The following is a 21,670-nucleotide window of genomic DNA, read 5'->3' as shown; positions in this document are numbered from 1 at the left end:
CTGGTCAAACTTAATCATACCTCAATGATCACAAATATAGAGTGAAGCTACAGAGAATTAGATTATTTGAACACCAAATTACATCAGGTATCCCATAGGGGTCCCTGTTATCATCTCTGCTCTTTTCCATCTGTGTGGCTGACATCTCATGCACAGTTATCATCACAGTGGTCCTATATGTAGACAATACTGCAATAATGGTCCACTCCCTGTGACCTAGATTTGCAACCAAAAAATTGCAAAAATCTCAGAACTAGAATAATGGTTCAAGAAATAGCAAACTGATGTTAATGAAAACAAGAGCTCTGCAGTGCTATTCACAAGAAAACGAGTGTCCCTGGAGGGCAAAGTGGGCATGTTCAGATCCCCATTCCATGGCAACCAGTGCCCAAATACTTATTGGTATAATTACATAAAGGTTTCACTTCATGACTCATATCGATCACATTTTCTCAATAGCAAATAGGGCAATAGAGAAGCTACACCCTTGCTGAACCATCACAACTGGCTAAGCATGGAACTTAAACTGCTCCTATAGAAAAAAAAATGATCAGGTCAGTAGTGATGTATTGCTCACCTATGTAAATTATTCAGCAGATGCAAACATTAGCAAACTGCAATCCAAAACAAATGTTTAAGAATAGCATTCAGTGCACCATGGTTTGTAAGAAATGTACAGACTTTCAGTTTGGAATACCAAACTGAGAGCCCCATTCACTTGCCCACTTACAGTCTGTTAAGATCCTCCTGGAAAGTCACGATGTCTGTCCTACTCCTCATAATTCTCAACTTTGTATCATAAGCAAACAACTGCATATCCCCAATTGAGCCTGTTCCAATATGATTAATATACATTAAAACAATGATGGCACTAAGACAGACATCCCTGGTGTACTCAGCTAGTGACGTTCCTCTTTTGAGATATCATTCCTCTATAAACAAGCTGCTGGTACCTATCTGACAGCCAGTTACCTAACTAGTCTTATCCAATGGCATGAATTTCAATTTAGTTACCAGCTTGTCTTGTGGAAATCTATCAAAAGCTCTTGAAACATCTCAGTATACCAAGTACTGTATATTGCTATGGATTATGAGAAGGATCACTACCCAGACTAGCTTTAACCTTTATTAAGGTCTAATCAGTTGGAAAGAACAAATGCAGAAGTAATATATTTTTCATATATAAGTAGCTTCCACTGATGAGACTTCAACAAAGGTTTCAACTTTTATTGAAGTTAAAACTGGTCTCAATAGTGTTCCTTCCCATATTGTATGCATGTCTGAAAGGAAGTGTGCATTGCATTATTATTATTATACAGGTATCACCATGGAGTCAGAAGACTCACTGTGGGAGATCCATTATTCACACAATACCTATCATATCTCTCCTTAAACTCATTAACTGATGAAGCACTCACAACCACCTCTGGCACCATTCCACCCTTTCGCCTCCTCCAAGCAAAACATTAGTCCTAACACACTTGCTAACCACACTCGTACGCAACTTCCAACTTCCACAGGTGACCTCCCCTTTTTCTCTCCCTTCTTGCCATGTATTGAAAAAAAAAAAAAAAAGTCTTCAGTGCTAATCCTATAAAACCCCTTTAATAACTTAAATGCTTCTATCGTGTCTCCTCTTTTCTGAAGCCCAACAGACCATTAATCTATTGTCATAGGGAGCATTCCAGTTCTTCCAAAATGAGTGTGCAACTTGCCCACGGTATTTTGATCCCAGCTAATAACTTCATCAAGCAACTGATTTAATTGTTTGATTTGCATTTTTATAGGGTTATTTCTTGATAGGTGGAGGCATCCTGTAAAAGGCAGTCTATTTTTCTCTCATAGTCAGTTTTATCCATTACTACAAAGCGGTAATGGAAGAACTCATTTATATGGCCTCCCAAACATTCATAAAGAAGGTTATCCAGTAAGACCCATTGTGAATTGTATTGACTCTCTCACCTATAGAATTGCTAAATTTCTGTCACGTTTATTAACTGCCCACACTGGACAATACAGATCATTCATCAAGAATTCCACACATTTTCTTGAAAAATTCAAGAATATTCAAATACAAGAGTCAGATTTGTTAGTCAGCTTTGATATTGTTTCCCTCTCTACCAACATTCCATTATCTGACACTATTAATTTACTATATTGATGATATTCCTCCTGATATTGCAAAGATTTTTCAATTTGTTATACAATCAGGATATTTCAGCTGAAAAAACAAGATCTTTAGACAAGTTGAAGGTACTGCCATGGGTAGACCTCTCTCTCTCCACCTTTGGCAAACTGTTTTTTGAACCATCTAGACCAGGGGTTGGCAAACTGTGGCTCGCGAGCTACATGTGGCTCTGAAGTGAAAATGAAAATAAAACTATCATCGTTCCATTTATAAAAATTTTAAAGGATTTTATTCACATAATGGTTGATTTCATTTGTTTTATGGGTCTCGCAAAACTTTGTGGCACTAAGATGCATGATGTCAGGGAGGGGAAAGCGAGCATGGAGGGGATGGTTGAGCACATGGTAGGCAGGGCAGCCAAACAAAGTGACTAATTAGGATTAGGTTTTAGGGTGCCTCGACATCTGAGGTCATTTGTAGAGGGAAAAAGTGACTAATAAGTGAACGCACAGGCACTCTCTACTGGGCAAGGCAACGTTGGCAATGGTGAAATGAAAGCAGAGTCCATGTCACTTTGCTGTTTTTGCAACTTAGTATTCTCTTTTGGCTGGGTGCATACAGAAACTGCATTAAGGTGATAAAGGCAACCTGGCAATTATTATTATTATTATAAAGGCAATTATTTTAAATATATATATAATATTGGTTTTAATATATTTAAATACGTTGACGGTGGTGATTTATCGCGACATGTTTTTTTTCACGTGCAACTGTTACAATAAAACGTATTACTGGTGAGATTTATTTTTATTATATTTTCAAATTATTGTCATTTATTATTTTGAATAATCACTTAGTTATTTTTATTTTCTTTTTCATCATCATCATCAAATTCCTGCCATGTACCCTCAAGGGGCGTACAGGATATGACAGTACTACATGAAAAAATTACATCATTACTAACTTCCTATCTACAATTTTCCTCCAAATCAGTCTGTTACTTGTCAAGACTCCAACATTATCAGATCTTATATTTCTATCGTCTAAGGCACTTTCCATTCCACTCAAGGGCCAAATGCCGTCCTTGAATGCATGGAAAAAATCATATCCCACTCAATAAATTTGTGTCAATTGCAACCGATGGTGCAAAAAGTATGATGGGAGCAAAAAAGGGTTCTGTTTCAATTTTAAAAGGAAAAATTAATCATGAGGTGATTACTTTCCATTGTATACTCCACCAGGAAGCACTTTGTTCACAGAATTTACAGAAGAAATTGGTAAAATTATGGAATTGGTAATTAAGATTATCAACACCATTATAACAAGGGGACTTAACCATTTTCACTTAGTACAACAGTACAACAGGGTTCGATGGCTTTCCAGAGGTGACATGTTAAAGCATTTTGCATCTTGCATAAATGAAATTAAACTATTCCTCTTTTAGTTTAATCCTTTATCCAAGTGTGAGCAAACAAAGTTTGTGCCTGAAAATATCTTCAGGACTGGGGTAAGGTGGTACAACACCAGGGCAACTCGTTGCAAAGGTGGAGCAAGCTCCCAATACTCCTATCTCAGTATCTCCTATAATGCAAAACACATCTCCTTGCGTATATGTCTAATGTTATGCATTAAGGGAAGTGCCACTACCCAGACTAGTTTCGACCTTTATTGAGGTCTCTTCAGTGGGAGTCAGGCCCAAGTGGAGATACCAGGCAGAAGCATTAGCAGATCATCTCCACCTATAGGAGTTGCCAAATGGTGTGCCACCCTTTTTTAGTAAATTACGCTGGATTTAGAGAAAGATGTTGCAAGTTTATTTTTCACTTGGTTAGAGTATAATAAATTTTGTTTAATCCTTTATCCAAGTGTGAGCAAACAAAGTTTGCGCCTGAAAGTATCTTCAGGACTGGGGTAAGGTGGTACAACACCAGGACAACTCATTGCAAAGGTGGAGCAAGCTCCCAATACTCCTTGCAACGAGTTTCCCTGGTGTTGTACCACCTTACCCCCAGTCCTGAAGATACTTTCAGGTGCAAACTTTGTTTGCTCACACTTGGATAAAGGATTAAACTAAATTTATTATACTCTAACCAAGAAAAATAACCTTTCAATAAATTATTCCTCGACAACAAGGATGTTCAATATCCAGAATTAACAGAAGATCAGTGGTTGCAAAAATTGTACTTTATGGTGGATGTTACATCACAACTGAATCAGCTCAATCATAAATGATAAGGCAAGGGAAATACTGCTTTTTCAATGCTAGAGGAAGTTATTTCATTTGAAAAGAAATTGATTCTCTTCGCTGAAGATTTAGAGAGGGGAACTTTAGTTCATTTCCGAAACTTGTCCCAATATTGCCGAGAAAACAATGCCCTCATTAACAAAGATTATTTCAAGACAGCAGTTTTAAACATGAGAGAATCTTTTCTTCAAAGGTTTCAGAAATAATCAAATCCTCTTAATGCCAATGTGAAGGAATAAAATTTTTCTCCGTTTGATATTGACACGGCTAATTTTGAAATACAATCGCTGGACAATCTCCATAAGACTTGACAAGCAAAGACTTATGGAGCTCCAAATTTGTACATCATCATCATCAAATTTCTGCTATGTAGCCTCAAGGGGTGTACAGGATATGACCGTACTACATGAAAAAATTACATCATTACTAACTTCCTATCTACAATTTTCCTCCAAATCAGTCTGTTACTTGTCAAGACTCCAACATTATCAGATCTTATATTTCTATCATCTAAGGCACTTTGTACCCTATCAATCCACCTATATCTTAGTCTTCCTCTGGATCGTTTTCCTGCCAACCTGGCAGAGAACACTTGTTTTGCTAATCTTTCCTCTCCCATTCTATTTAAGTGACCATAGCACCTGAGATTAGCTCTGCTAATGCATTCCTGGATGCTGACAATGTCAAGTTCTTTCCTAATATCCTCATTTTTAATATGATATTGCCATTGATGCCATCTGTTCATGCCTCTAATCTTTCTCAGGACTCTCATATCTGCGGTCTCTAGTCTTTGGTCAAGTGTTTTACTTCTGACCCAGCTCTCAGATCCATAAGTTAAAACTGGTTTGAACAAATTTGTACATTTGGTAATGAAATAGAAGAACAGGAAAAAGAAAAATGCAGCCTGATTTCACAGTGCAAGCAGACTGCTATAAAAGAACTACAGAAGGCAAACTCAATGATTTTCAATACTTGGAATAGTCTTCCGGACTCATATCATGAGCTGAAAAAATTTGCATTTGGTGTTCTCAGTATCTTCGGGTCTATTTGAAAAGAATCGTTTTCTAACATAAATTTCATTAAACATAAATTGAGGAGCTAAATTACCGATGTCAACTTGGAATCGTGCCTTAAATTAAAAACGACTAGTTACAAACCGGACATACAGAAACTTTGTTAGGAAATGCAAGCGCATTGCTCACACTGATTAAAACCAATGAGAGCAATTTTTTGTGTGATTTTTTCTTCATTCAATAAAGCTATAATTAATATTATAACTTGTTATATATTACTATAAGTTTTCTATAATATTACTTTAAATTTTCCTTATTTGTAAAAATATATTTATGGTTCTCGAATAATTTTTAAATTGTTGGGAGGGACAGGTTTGGCTCTTCCGTCTCAAAAGTTTGCTGACCCTTGATCTAGACAATACCTTGTTCTCATCCATTCATCCCCAACCCTCTCATTATTTTTGTTATGTTGCTGATGTCTTTGCTATTTGGCCTCATTCTGAAAATGAACTTACCACTTTCCTACAACAGATCAATAGCCTTCACTCATGCATTCAGTTCACCATGGAAAAAGAAAAGGCTGGTAGTTTATCATTCTTGTACATCTGCCTTACATGCACAGCCTCCAGTAATTTATCAACCAGTGTTTATCGAAAATCTACATTTAGCAGATACATCAATCAAAAGTCTGTTCATCACACCTCTTTAAAAATCAAGTCTTTAATTAATAGAGCACATAAGGTGTGCGCCTCTCCCTCAAGCTTACAACAAGAACTCGCTATCAAAAAGTTCTTCTTTTCTTCTTCTTCCTAACATTCAATTTAGGCCATGTGGCCTGTTCCGGTCTCATGCCATCTCTTTCTTGGTATTCTAATTCTTCTTTTTACACTTATTTTGTATCTGTATAATGATTTTGGTAGTCTGCTGTTGTCCATTCGATTTAAATGTCCTAGCCATGTTTGTTTATACTGTCTTATGTAGTGATTAATTGGTTTTATTTTCAGGGATTGTAAGATTTCTTCATTTGTTTTGTGGTCCCACTTGGTATATATCCAGCTGTTTTTCTGAGGAACTTCATTTCTTCTGTTTGAATTTGTTTTTCATCTTTCCTTTTCATGGTCCATGTTTCGCTTCCGTATAGTAGAGTTGGTTTTGACAAGATATTATATAGTCTGATTCTAGTGTGTTTTTGTACCAGGGATGGCTTAAATATATTATTTATTATGCCACTTACTTTGACAAAGTTTGATATTTTAGTGTCTATGTCTTTTTCTTCTTCGTATGATAGATCACATCCCAAGTATCTGAAAGTGTTTACTTGTTCTAGCATTTTATTATCTATCACTATTTTACTTCTTATGGGTTTTCTCCTTTGAATGCCATTATTTTTGTTTTTTCTTTGGATATTGTCATATTATATTGCTTTGAGATATCATTTAATGATTTTAATGATCTTTGTAAGTCATCTTCTGATGTAGCTAATACTATTTGATCATCTGCAAATAGTAGTGTATCTATCTTCATTTGCGGGGTCATTTGTATACCAAATGGGTTATTCTGTTTCCAGATTGTTATTATTTCATTTATATATATATTGAAAAGCAGAGGTGAGAGGGTACATCCTTGTCGTACCCCTCTTGATATATCTTTCCATTCTGAGGTGTGTTCTAATTTAACTGCTATTTTATTTCCTGTATATATTTCTTGAATAGATTGTAAAAGTTGGTTTGGTATGTTTAAATCAGTTAATATTTTAAACAATTTTTGTCTACTAATTTTGTCAAAGGCTTTTTTCATAATCAATAAATGCCACATGTGTTTCTTTTTGAAATTCTCTTCTCTTTTCTATTAATAATTTTAAAGTAAAAATTGGATCTATGCAGGATCGGCCTTTTCGGAAACCGTTTTGTTCTTCTAGTAATTTGTTTTCTACAATGCTGCTTAGTTTCTCTTTTAATATTCCTGCATATATTTTATATCCTGTATTCAGCAGGCTAATTCCCCTATAATTATTGCAATTGTCTTTATTTCCTTTTTTTATAGATTGGGATAATTGGTGCTTTTTTCCAAGAGTTAAGGGTTTTTCCAGACATCCAAACCATATTAAAAAATTTCAGAAGTCTTTCATTAAATTTTTCCTGCATTTTTGTATAGTTCTATATTTATATTGTCTTCTCCTGGCATTATTATATTTTTCAGTTCTAACATTGTGATATTTTCTATTAGGTCATTCTTTGTCTTATAAAATTTTAATTCATTGTTCTCATCTGTCCAGAGATTTTGGAAATAGGTCACCCATTTTTCTAAATCTATTGTTTGTATTTTTATCTTTTCTTTTATTTCTTTATTCATGTATTTTATTACTTTATAGGTTTTGGCTTAAATAAATCCTTTTCTAGTTCTGTTACGAAATTGTTCCATCTTTCTCCATGTCTTTTCCTTACTTCTCGTTTTGCAATTGCACTGTTTCTTTTATACTCTATTTCTGCTTCTATTGTTTTGGAATTTAGTCATTTCTGGTAACTGTCCTTTTTGGTTTTTATTATATTTTCTATTTCTTTGTTCCATTCTCGTAGTCCTCTTTTTCTAATCCATTTGTGCTTTATTCCTAAGGTTTCTGTTGCTGCTTTTGTGAGAATTTGTTTCAAATTTTCTCATTCATCTTCTATGTCACTTGATTCATGTGTGGTTTCTGTTTTTAAGTTTGTGCATTTTTGATATTGTAGTCTAACTTGAGGATCCTGTAATGAAGAAATTTTGTAGCTTGGCTGGTAAAAATTTTCAATTCTATGTGTTTTTAGCCACTTTTGTTTAAAACGAATTTTTGCTGATACCATATAATGATCAGAGTTTAATTCAAAGCCTCGATATGCTCTTACGTCTAAAATTAACTCCCCTAATTTAAAATTTGTGATAACGTAGTCAATTACTGATTTGTATCCTCTGGCTGACCAAGTATATTTATGTATTTCCATGTGTTTAAACATTGAATTCATTATTCTCATATTATTATAAATGACAAAATCGCGCAATCTGCGACCATTTTGATTACATGTATCTTCGCCAAATTTACCTATGTTTGTTTTGTATTTTTTGTTTCCTATTCTGGCATTTAAGTCTCCTGCTAGCAGTAAATAGTCAGTTTTGTTTGTTTTATCTATGGCATTCTGTAATTCTTTATAAAATATATTACTGTCTTCTTCTTTTTCCTTTTTTCATATGCACCAATTATTGTTATGTGGCCTCTTAATGTCTTGAGTCTAATTTCTATTAGTCTTTCATTCAAATAGTTGTAATATACAATATTGTTCTTTAGGGATTTATGTACCATAATCATTATACCTGCTTTTTCTCTTTCTTATTTTTTTACCCCACTGTAGATTTGTATATAGTTGTTTGTTTCTTTTGTACCTTTTTGTTTTTTCTTTGTTTCTGTTACTATACATATCTTTATGTTAGCTTGGTTTAGTTGTTTATCAAGTTCTTCTTCTTCTTTGTGTGCAATGCTTCTCACATTCCATGTTGCAATCTTCAGTATGTGTTCCTTTTTCCAATTTCGTTTACCGTTTCCTGGGTTGTGGTCTTTTCCCTGATAGTCCGTCCGGCTTTTCTTTGCATGAAACTTGAAAGTATTTTGAATTTCCCCAGGGCAGGTTACTAACCTGTCGCTGGGTAAGTCCAGTAATAGGGCTGCTACCTAATGCCTCTGGACAGGCAGATCTAACAGCATTTACTCTGTTAGGGTGTTAAGGTTATACCGCCCATACTCGGTCGCCAGTGCCTCGTTTGTACTTTTAGAACAGGATGGACCACGGGAAGGTGAGGTTGACATTTGAGTGGGAGAGGCTATGTATTGTGCTTCACCACCCCTATCAAAAAGTTAATGGAATTTAATGGTTGCAACCCTAATCAAATCTAGCAGATAATTGACTGCTATGTTCCAACACCTCAGGATTCTTCAACAAACCGCAGGGTTCCAATCCCTTATATAGGTATCTCAGAACCAATTGATAAAATTTTGAAGTATCATCTCACTCCCACATATTTTCTGATCAACAAAATTTCTCATCTGTTGCCATCTACAAAAGGCAAACTGACATCTCTATCATTAGCTGGCGTTTACCAGATACCGTGTGAATGTAATCCAAGATACTTTGGAAAAACAGGCTGTTCTGTAGAAAAAAGAATTAATGAACATCAATATTATATCGAATACATGAAACCTCAAAAGTCTGGTCTGGCACAACATAGTATTGACACTAAACACAAAATCGAGTGGGATAAAGCTTGTCTTCTCCATAGATACAGGTTTAAATATGAACACTTTTTTAAGGAAAGTTATGAAGCCCTTTTACATTGGCCAAATCTAAATTGGAACAATTGTCTCTCTCTCTCTCTCTCCCCCAGAAGTTTGGGAGATTCTTATCTTATGTAACCATCAAAAATAGTTGTTAAATATTTTTAATAATATTATTTATTAATACTAATTTCTAGCATGCAGCAACAGTTTTTAATTGGTAAACCACCAACTGCTGTATGTACTTTGTAATCCGGTTCCTTTGATTGCTTGTTTCTAAAACATCATCAGTACTGAAACTAACAGTACTGATGATGTACTGTTAGTTTCAGTATGAAATACCTGTACTTTCATTTCATTAAAGTTAATTACTGTGGTTATTGTGTAATTTATTTAAATTAAACAATACAAGATCAAGTACTGAACCCTGTGGTACAGTACTTGATCTTGATCAACACTGGTCATTTGCCTTCTCCGACTCAACTCCTCCATAAAACAAACTTTGATTCTATATATCAGCTTCCCTCTAATCCAAATCATCAGATTCATCCCCATCCACTTTATGCAATAAAGTTCTGTATGGAATCTTGCGAAATGCTTTTGCAAAGTCTAGCAGTATCACTGAGTAGCCAATTCCCTTATCCAACTCCATTGTCACTTTATTATAAAAAGTAAGCAAATTACTAAGGAATACCTACCTTTCACAGCATGATGTTATCTGTTGTCCCTTATAGTGTATCACATTCCTATCCGCACAGTCCTGAATTCTTTCTTTCCTCAATTTCTCCAATACCTTCACCATCACTCTTAAGATGTTGATTAGTCTATAATTTGCTACTTCTGTCTTGGAGTGTTCATTATGCAATGGTACTATTTTGTGCTCTTTCTACTCCATTGGTACCTTCCCAGTACTGATTGCCAAAATTAAATGGCTTGGTCAGAGGAGTTGATATTTAACTTGCACATTCTTGTAATATATGGGCCAATATGCAATCTAATCCCATGGGTATGTTTGTATTGAGATTCTATAATATTTCAAGCATCTCTATGATGAGTACTCAACCTGTACTCATCATGCTAATTTGTGAGTGCATGTCATCCACATTCTCCATTATACTCCTGGATTATAGCAGCAACCAATCACATATTTAGCCCTCTTGATCTCAATCTCACACCAGATAGCCTCAACTTCCTTCAGAATCCCTGTCCCCCTGATTATTCTACTCTTTTTTTAGCTTTAATTCTTCTAATATCATTAGCAAAACTTCTCTCCCCTCATCCTGTTCCTTATGTTCTCTCTGAAAACACTATATCCATTGCATATAACTTTTGGCCAAGTTGTGCTACCCAATGCCAAAAACCTCCTTGCCTTTATTTTGAATATTTCTGGCTTTAGTATACATAAACTGCAATGCTCCCATCATCCACAACCTCCCTTATACCTTGTGTTATTTGGCCCACTCACTATACCACTTACTAATCTCTAGGTTGCCTAGACTCATGCTCACCTGCATTCCTCCCAAACATTCTAGTTTCCCTGATTTGTACTTCTGATGAGTATTACTCTCGCTGAGCAATACTTTCTCAAGACTCCTGACACCAAATCCATTCAGATGCAGACACCATCCTTTTTATATAAATCCTTCTATCAAACTCACTCCACAAACTCCACATCATGCAAGAGGCATGATGTGGAAAATTCACCGAATGGAGGCACCAGGCATTGATCCCAATACCACTCATGCTAAGCGAGCACTGTACCATCTGAGCTATGCTCACTAATTATGGCAACTAACTAAGACAGCTGATATGAAGTCGATAGCCTCTATATTTTCACAACTAGGCTACTCATATATAGAGGCCATTGACTTCACATCAGTTTCCTTAGTATCCCATAATGCAAAGTACACTTCCTTTAGGACATGTATATTGCTGTACATTAGAGGATGGGTCACTACTGAGACCAGTTTTATCCTCAATAAAAAAGTTGAAACCTTTATTGAAGTCTCATCAGTGGGAGCTACTTGTACAGGGAAAATATATGACTTCTGCATTAGTTCTTGCCAACTGATGAGTCCTTAATAAATGTCAAAACCAGTCTGGGTTGTGTTCCTTCCCATAATACACAGTAATACATTTGTATTTTAATGATATATACACCCACAAACTTTGTTTGCTTAAAAAAGAATTTAACAAAAATATATTCTTTACCCAGTAAAATTTACACGAAATTATACATGCTTGGTCATCATCCATTTTAAGATTACAAATTATTAAGGAACCTAAAAAGGGTAGATGATTATTGGATAGATGTTTGACAGGAAACTTGATACGGGAGTACAAGGAGTTTATTTTCTCTAGGAAATGAACTAATTCTGACTCATTGTGGGACCAGACTGCAAATATATCATCAACAAAATGTAACTGTATATGGGGATAAGGGTTCTTTAAAGAGTTCTTTAAAGAACCCTTATCTTAAAGAGTTCTTTTTCTAGATGCACCATATAAAATAATGAGCTAAGGCTGGTGAGATAGGAGAGTCCATTGCTGTTCCTTCTATTTGTTTGAACAACTTATTAAGCCATGTAAAATAGCCTACATGAATGGTAAATTTAAAGAGGTTGGCAAATTGTCTTCTGGGAAATCAGATTGTAAAAACCGAAGAGTCTGTTGTAGTGGTATGTTGTTGAATTGGGAGAAAACATAATCTTGTTGTTAGACAGATGTAGATCTTTTATATTTTCTTATTGAAGTCAAGCCTATTTTTGATATAAGAGCTGGTATGGCCAGTAAAATTCTGAAGATGATAAGAGAGAGATGTTTTGCAAGGTTGGGGAGCCAATTCAACAACATACCACTACAACAGACTCTTCGGTTTTTATAATCTGATTTCCCAGAAGACAATTTGCCAACCTCTTTAAATTTACCATTAGTGGCATTTACCAACGGTAGTGGCATCCCACATCCAGTAAAATTCTGAAGATGATAAGAGAGAGATGTTTTGCAAGGCTGGAGAGGGTGCCATCCTTATGTATTTTAGGAAGACCATAGAGCTGAGGCAGATAGGTATGATGAATTCATAACTTCACAACGGTAGTGGCATCCCACAATTGCGCATTGTCTAATAATTTATTTAATTTATTGATTTAACATTTTCTTGGATCCCTGCTGAAAAGACTATATGTCGATCTGTCTCTTAATAAGATATTAATTTTACGATTATACTTGGTAGTATTCATGACAACAGTGGCATTCCCTTTGTCAGCCTTCATGATGACAGTATTGACATTCTGGCATAGGGAGCAAAGAACTTTTACTTCTGAGAAGGATATATTTAAAGAAGATGAGTATTGGATGAGCATTGTGTGCGATAGTGTGTACCTCCCATGATGAGCCTCTGACTCCATGAAGGTTAGATGTTAATAATAATAATAAACTGACCACTCAGTTCATATAGTATATGAACATTCTATTACTCTTGCTTGGCCAAAGTAATAGAATATGGAAGTTAGTAACATAATTCTTAAAAATTTGGGAGCCAAAATTTATGTAACAGTGAGTCTCTGAGAGCTGCAGTTCAAGAGCTGAAGAACAACTTGGCAGTTCTTCTAGTATATATTATATATATTGAACATTTATTCAATGTGTCATGGTTAATAATGAAATTGCGAAGTTCATCCAGTTTTTAATATTATAAACAGAGGTATCTTACCATTTACTATTAACTTCACAAATCGAGTACCAAACGTTCCATAAATATCAGTAGTTGAACATGCATAAGTTCCCGTATCATTTTCTTCAACTGATGTGATTTGCAAAGACCCATCTATTAAAAGTTTTAATCTGGAATCTCCCCCAATAAGAGGAAGATCATTCTTTGTCCATGATAAAGGTGAAGATGGAGATCTGACAATGCAACGGAGAATAACTTCTGATCCTCTTACAACGCTTATTGTATCTTTTTCTGGAGGGAGTGTATAAGATCGTGGTTGCAGTGGAGTTGTACTTGAAACTAACAGTTGGGAAAAAAATCATACAAAATATTTTAGAAATCTAAATTTTACTGAGTAAAATTATAATTTTAGAATGTTCAATAAATTTACAGGTTTATGTATTTCTCTAAAAAAAAAAAACAAAAAAAACTGCATTTTAAATAAATTTTCAAATATGAAAACACAATAGAGTAATCTCTCAGTTATCCAGCCAGAGCAGGATTACAATTTAGTGGATAATTGAGAGATCACTGTATGTAATTTGCATTCTTTACCAAAAGGCTCATCTAAAAGTTGACAGATCTGAGCATAAGAAATATTGTCAGCAATACATCTGATAAATTTCATGAGCTGACATGTTCTCAGACTGCCATTCCTTTCCCATTAAAGTAACAATTTATTCTTCGCTGATAACCACTACTTTGTTCAGATATATTAATTACGATGTTTGATTTTTTATATTATAGAAATATCTGACATGGACTTCACAACATTGTGACAAAAATAATTTACAAAACTATGCTTTCTCACATTTCCTAAGAGCAACTTGACAACAGTAGTGTTATGCAAAGGGAAACTTGATAATAAGGGCTGTTAGATGGTGGAGTTAACAATACTGTAATAATGATTAGTGAAATAAAATATCTGCAAAATTGTATTTTATTTCCATGTTAGGAAACTTTAAATGAAATATAAATAATATAGTTGTTGATCTTATTAATTAGTGAAGTTTTAAATTTATTTTCACATGAAATGTGAATAATGGTATAACTAAAAATACAGAAGAAATATAATCTTTCCTTACTTTCATCTGCTTTACTCATCATATTGATGGTCATAACATTATTTAGTTTTGCAAATGCACCATCAAATAGAGTGATAAGCTCTTTAATCCAAAATTTAAGAATGTACATAATATGAGTAAGATAAACCACAAGATATTAAAAAGCATTTCAAAGCAACAAAAAAAGAATAAAAATGTAGACATTAAAAGTTGTAAAAACTAAACATAAAATATATAAAACCATGCTAATGGTGTAGAAAAAGTGTAATACACTGTGTTCAATAAAAATTTCATATGTTTATTGAACACTTACAAAGGTAATTCATAAACATATGCAATGGTTCCACACGTTACATAAAGTAAACACAATCCATTGGAAAAGCAACTATTATCAATTTTGAAGATCAATAAATTTAATTTAGCTAAGCTGCTCAGAAATTCTGGCCAGTTAGGATTGATAACTGTATTAAAAACTCTCACAGACCATATATACTGTCATCCACTGGGGACCTAGTGAGAGATAATGTACTAGTCCTTTCTCCATCCCCCTCCCCCCAACAACAAGCACTTTCATAAATGAATGCAATGTGCATTATACTACACTTCTGATAATTATTAAAACAATTTAGTCTTATATTAAATACCATAAGCCTGGACAGTCTGGACTTGCAGAGCATGCTGTCAACATTAAATATACAGTTCATTGGAACAAGACGAGTTCTTCATAAAAGTTGGTTCCTGACAGAATGGCTTTATACAACTTGTGAAACTTTACTTCACTCTCCTAACTTAAACAGATCTGATGGTCTATCCCCTTTATGGGAGATAGTACTTAATATATATTTTTTTCTTTTTTTTAAATAAGTTAGGAAATTTACTGCATCTTATGTTAGCTACTTAGGTGGTGCTTTTTAGAATTGTCTGTTAATGTTTAATTGCCATTTTGTTATCTTGTACTGACAGTGTCTATGATACTTAGGTGAAAATTCTATGCTAATAAAGTATTTTACATGAGTTTTCCTCTGGAGTTATATTTATTTTAAATATGCCAACTCATAATATTTCATTGTTGAAACAAATAAGAAAACAGTGTTGAAATAAACTGAGTTTTATATTTATATACTTCATGTTCTAATGGCCACCATTTTATTTCTTTTTTCTTTCATTTTGGGTTGGTATTTCACCTTATTACATTCAGTAACACTGGTGCACCCAGGGAAGGGGGAGGCCTTGCCCCCCCCTTCCCTGGGTGCACCAGTGCACAAAGAAAAATTTCCAAAATTATTTTCCTAATTAAAATGATTATTTTTTTTTTAAATTTATGTTGTGTTTTCTATTTCTATGCTACTTATGAATTAGTGATCACATAAGGTGGGAATACTCTATAGCAGGGGTCAGCACCCCACGGGCCGCATGTGGCCCAAACATGCAATTTTGGTGGCCCATAAAAGGTTGACCATACTTACATGGCGTGTGGCCTGTATGTTGAATTATTTAAATAATACATTTTATAATATGAATAATAAATTAAGAATAATTTGATACCGATACATTGTGATATCGCCCTGCAACTTGACGTGAGTCAACCGTGTCAGTCATCATGAGTGGGGATAACAAAGGCGATTTCATCCGACAACAACTGAGAGTTTGGAGCACTTTTGCAGTCGCATTCCCTGGTCCGTCTTATATATTTGTTAAAAATAATTTCAAAAATGGGTTCAAGAAAACGTAAAATTGCAGATGAAGGAAGAAGGTTTAATAATGAATGGAACAGCAAGTACTTTATTGAAAATGGGGGTAAGCCCCTTTGTCTTATTTGTCATAAAAGTGTTGCTGTTATGAAAGAATATAATATCAGATGTCATTACGAGAATGAACATGAAAGCTGATACAAGGGTTTGAACTGTGAACTTAGAAAAAATCATTAATAATTTAGAAGCTTCTTTGATTGCTCACCAAAACATATTTAAGAAGCAAAGTATTCATAATGAAACGGTTGAGTATAAGGACGTTACACACCTATCTGATAAAAAATGTATTATGTCTCTTGCATTTATGGTAGATATTACAATGTACCTTAATGAACTTAATTTGAACCTGCAGGGCCAAGGTAAATTACTAGCAGAACTGTTTTCTGATATAAAAGCTTTTGAAGGCAAACTATGTCTGTTGAAAAAACATATGATGGAAGAAAATATACATCATTATATATGTTGCAAATCTGCATCTACAGTTGGATGACAAACACACAAGGAAACTTTTGTTGGTATCATTGAAGATTTACAAATGGAATTTTCAACAAGATTTCTGGATTTTCATAAAAATAACATCGAAATGCGATTATTTTTGAACCCTTTTAATGTCGACATTGATGAAGTAACAAACCAACTACAGATATAAATTTTGGAATTACAACACAAGGAAACATTAAAGAATGTATTTTCGTTAGAAAATATCCAAAAATGTTATCGATGCTTACCAAAAAAATTTGAAGGATTAATTAGTATCGCAAAGAAAATGATAGTTGCATTTCAAAGCACATACATTTGTGAACAAGCATAAGCATTTTCTGTTATGAGTTTTAGAAAAAAAAAATTCTCAGCTGACTAATGAACATTTGTATGTTTTGATTCAGATTTGCACCTCAGGTTATAAAGTAGATATAGATAATCTGGCTAAGGGAAAAACAATTGCAAAAGTCACATTAAGCAGGGAGACACACATATTGCGATGCATAAACTCTATTACTTGATAGAGTTTTTACATGATAATTTTCATTGAGTTTCATATCTCGTATTTTAAATATTTCTGTGTTTTTTACAGATTAATATGATAAAAATTGATAACTTAAGTATTTTTTTCACTCACTATTTTCTCTTAATTAAAAGCTTGCGGTCCGATTATATAAAAATAAAAGTTGAATGTGGCCCTTGAGCCTGAAAAGGTTGCCGACCCCTGATCTATAGCACTCAGGAATCCTGGCTGCTGTGAACGCAAAGCGAATGAAGTAGTGCTCGGGCGCTACTTCGTTTGCCCAAGCCCGCCAGAGGAGATCACGGGTGTTATGTATTGGCGATCACTGCAGATGCTCAGTCATAGCTCGTATGCAATGTAGTGTATATTTTCAAATCGTCTACTCAACTCCCCCCCCCCCCGATTAAATCTTGAATGCTCAGCCCCTCTAATATTAAATCCTGAGTGCGCCACTGTTCTGTAATATCTGTGTTTTATCAAACTCCACTTGGTGTAACACTTTACCTTGCTTCCTGGAAGCCTGAAGTAGCAGGTAGAAGATGTTTTATTTCAAGAGCAAAATTTCAGATTAGCTAATCCTCGGTTACCCATGGTTCTAATGTACTATAGGTTTACAACCTTTTGTGGGTAGTATTCACTGTAAAAATAATAAAATAAAATAACCTCCCCTTAATGCATTTTTAAATTTTAAACTGAAAGAATTTATCACACTCCTATCCAACTATTCACTTCCAAAATGTAAAAATATTATGACCATCAGTTGGATTATTAAACTAAGCCTAAATTCAGGAAAGATAGATAGGTTTCTTCTGTATTCTTACTTATATATATATATATATATATTATTTTATTTTTTATCTTACAGGACTGCTTTTATAAGTTTAAAGCATTGGTAACCTGGCAAGATCATTCAGTAAAGGAGCACATGAACACACAAAGTTCTGTAAAATTGAATAATATTAACTGTTGCATGAATAACGTTAACTATCTTGTATTAAAAAAGATTAAGTGGTTCACAGGTGTATGACTATTATTATTATTATTACATGAGCATCTCCATGGAGTCTGATGACTTCTCATGAGAGACCATGCTAATTATTATGGACACAATGAATATTATATCTCTCCTTCAACATGTTCACTAACAAAGCACTCACAACTGCCTTTGGCATGCTCATTTCTCATTTACCACTCTACAAACAAAAAAATCTAGTTCTCACAACCTTGTTAACACAGGTGACCTTTTGTTTGCTGCCATCCAGTCATGTATTGCAATTTCTTTAGTAAACCCATTAGCTAAACTTTGTAATCCACAAACCTTCAGTTAATCCTCATAGCAAGTACTTCACAAACCAGTCACCATTTTGGTCACTCAGTGTTAAATCCTCTTCACCATTTCCAGGAAACCCAGGTGATCTAGATGTGATCTTATCAAAGCCTTATAATAAAAAAAATATATTATAACCTCCTTATCCCTTCTTGTAGGCATGTTCCTTAACATTCAAGTGATTCTTTGATATCTTGGGCCTATTTTTTTAATATATCCTCTGTACTTCTACTCTCTCTCATCCCACTTCCCATAAATCCCAAGCCTGATTATTTTTTTTCTGTGCATTTCCATTCATGTAACAGCCATTAGTTGTTGCTACCTAAATTGCATAACTGAGATGGCAGTCATTTTATTTTTCCCGAGGATCTCTATCTCACCTATATTAACCTTCCTACCGGCTGAGGTGGATGAAATATCCAGCCCACCATAGCATTCTGCATAGATCAAAACTTCATCAGCATTGTACCTTTCATCATTCCATTACCTCCCTCCACCGTTAATCCCTTTATGGCTATTTTAGAGCCATTCGTGAATTAACTGTTAGTGGCTGACTAACAGTTTGTGTTACCTTTCTTTACACACACTGTTTTACTTGGAATTTTCTTTACTGTCCTAAAATATTTGACTTTTTGTCTCTAAAATGATTTATTGTGTTTCTTTGCAAAAATTGAAACGAATTTCACATGTCCTGAAATGACCATTGATCAGCCTTTGCATTGAATCTATTTAGTAGTAGCAAAGTCTGCTGTATTATAAATTTATTCTTCAAATCACTTCAACGGAACAGTTGCATTGGTTGTTCCAATATAGAAACAACTTTTTTAGCGAATTTTTCAGATGTTTGCATTGAACATATTATGTCACGTATTTATATTTTTAAATACTGTTTATTGAAATAAATATGACCTTTTGCTTTCTTTCCTAGCAAAATACCGTTATATGGATTATCACATTTCAGTTCTAGAAACAATTTTTTTTTGTTTTGTTTTATGAACAACAAACGATGTTATATTGCATAACTCAGTTTCCGATTGTGAATCTTTTTAGTATCGAGAATTTGTATCCAATGATGTTTTAGTAGGGAATTTTTTTTTTTTTTTTTTTTTTGTAGGATGCACATTACTATAATATCCAGTGCATAACCACCGTAGATATGTTGAAAATATAATATGAAGGATATCATATACAGAATAATTCAAAATTTATGCTCATTTTGAATATTTGCTAATGCTTACCCCCTCCCCATCCTTATCCTCTCCTGGAATTCAATTACATAACCACTCTAAATTTCTACAGGTTAGAAAACATTTCCATTCCAGACAGTATTCAAAATCTATTACTTCATTTTACCGTTTCGACAAAAGAAATAAGGCAATAAGATTGTTGTACCCTGAAGCTTCTAATTCTGTACTATTTCTTTGCAATCTAAAACCAGCTGCTGTCTGCTGAAATTATTTGAAATTTTAGAAATACTATGCCATATTTTCACCACATATGCATACCACACAAAAAAAAGTTCAGTAATATTATTTTAGTTTATTTTTCTTAAAATAATCTAAATATTTTTACTTCCAGTTATGCTTCTGGTTGCTATTTCTGAAGTAATCTGCATCTTAGAAATACTTGTAGTAATCCTCTTAGCTGGTGGGAAAGGTAAAGGCTTAGATTACTCTCAGTGCTATTGAGGAAGAAAATTGAGAACGCTTAGCTAGAAGGGACACTAAAGTGCTTCAAGCTATAGTATGAGATACATCAAGAATGTCGTGTTTTGTTTTCAATTGTTGATTAGTAGACATCCTAACATAGAAAAAAAAATACAGACATTTCTTTTACAGGTTGATACAGTATTTATGCTGAAATAAGTTCTTAATTTATAATGATAGTTTCATTTTTATTATCGGAAAATTATAAATTAATTTCATATAATTATCTTGAAAAAGAGGACTTGAATTATTTTAAAAGAAAAGGAGCATATACTTCACATAATCTTATTTTTTGGGGAGGGCAGGAAGGTTATATTGAAGACTTATTCAATTTGCATATATTTCAGAGAATTTATTTTATAAATCGTTCGCAAGACAACTGTTATGAATGTAAATCACTTGGGGAACATGCCCATTTTAGTGTAAACATTAGCAAAGATTTAGCTACTTCAATAATGCCACCTATCTAAACTAGAAGAAAATATCATTATATCTGCTGATGTTAGAACTCTTACATAAATAATTTTTCTGGCATGAATTCTCTATCAGCTATAATGTAATCAATCTACAGATTTTTTGCCCTCTTGTATTCTACCATCTTATGTGCAGTGATTTCTTCTTTGTACTAGAAAAAAATCAGATAACACAAGAAAAATATGGAGTATTTTCTTTTTCATTGGGTGAATTTACAATGTTCTCTCTTTTTGTTTTGAAAAGAAAGTACAAATGATTTTTTTTCTTACTATTTTTGCCATTATAACATCTGATACAATTACAAGAGTGGCATTTTACTGTTTTCCTCCACGAGAAAAAGAAATATGACAATAATATTGTTGATTCTGTCGAACTTTTATAGTGGAAATTTTTAATACAAAACTTTGTAATTTAAATATATACATATATAAGCAAAAGTATTGCTTATTATAAAATTGGAGCATAATATCTGAACTAGCAGAAAATATATACATATCAATTTAAATCACAACCGTTAATTTTATTTTGTAATGACCAGTTATACAGGGAAACCAAGAAGGTGAAGGTGCAATAGAATACAATATAAAGAAAAACAATTAGTGATATGTTTAAAGAATTTCATTATTCTTTATAAAGCAAAATCGCTCAAGCATGTCCTTCAAGAAATCTGGGAAGTATTCTTTGAATCATGATTTTGAACAAAAATATAACATAATCTCGAACATCGGCAGCTGGTTTTTTTAAATATTTCAAATAATTTATTAGATATATGAAGAGCCAAAGGCTTCAATTCGGCTAAGAAACTATATGGGATGTAATATCGCTTAACTTAAACAAGTTATATGTTGCTAAATTGAAGCCTTTGGCTCTTCATATATCTAATAACTTATTAGGACACCTCACGGCAATACTCGTAGAAGGGTTGTAAGTTCTGTTTGCTACAAACTTGA

General features: G+C 33.8%; 1 protein-coding gene across 5 annotated transcripts in view; it reads right to left on the bottom strand.

Moving 5' to 3' along the window:
• LOC150097613 (papilin-like) overlaps positions 1-21,670 on the bottom strand; it is a 1,184,257-nt gene that overhangs the window by 45,708 nt on the left and 1,116,879 nt on the right. For all 5 annotated transcript variants that reach the window (XM_090407770.1, XM_090407771.1, XM_090407772.1 and 2 more), the window contains one exon: positions 13,396-13,695. In XM_090407770.1, coding sequence (XP_090263896.1) covers positions 13,396-13,695 — 300 coding nt within the window. The remainder of the gene's footprint in view (positions 1-13,395; positions 13,696-21,670) is intronic.

This window comes from Typopeltis vanoorti, chromosome 17 (assembly GCF_054136105.1).
Source record: "Typopeltis vanoorti isolate ZY-2024b chromosome 17, IOZ_Tvanoo_1.0, whole genome shotgun sequence".
NCBI lineage: Eukaryota > Metazoa > Arthropoda > Arachnida > Uropygi > Thelyphonidae > Typopeltis > Typopeltis vanoorti.
Note: the sequence above shows the minus strand (reverse complement) of the source record. Positions and strands in the feature narration are given on the sequence as shown.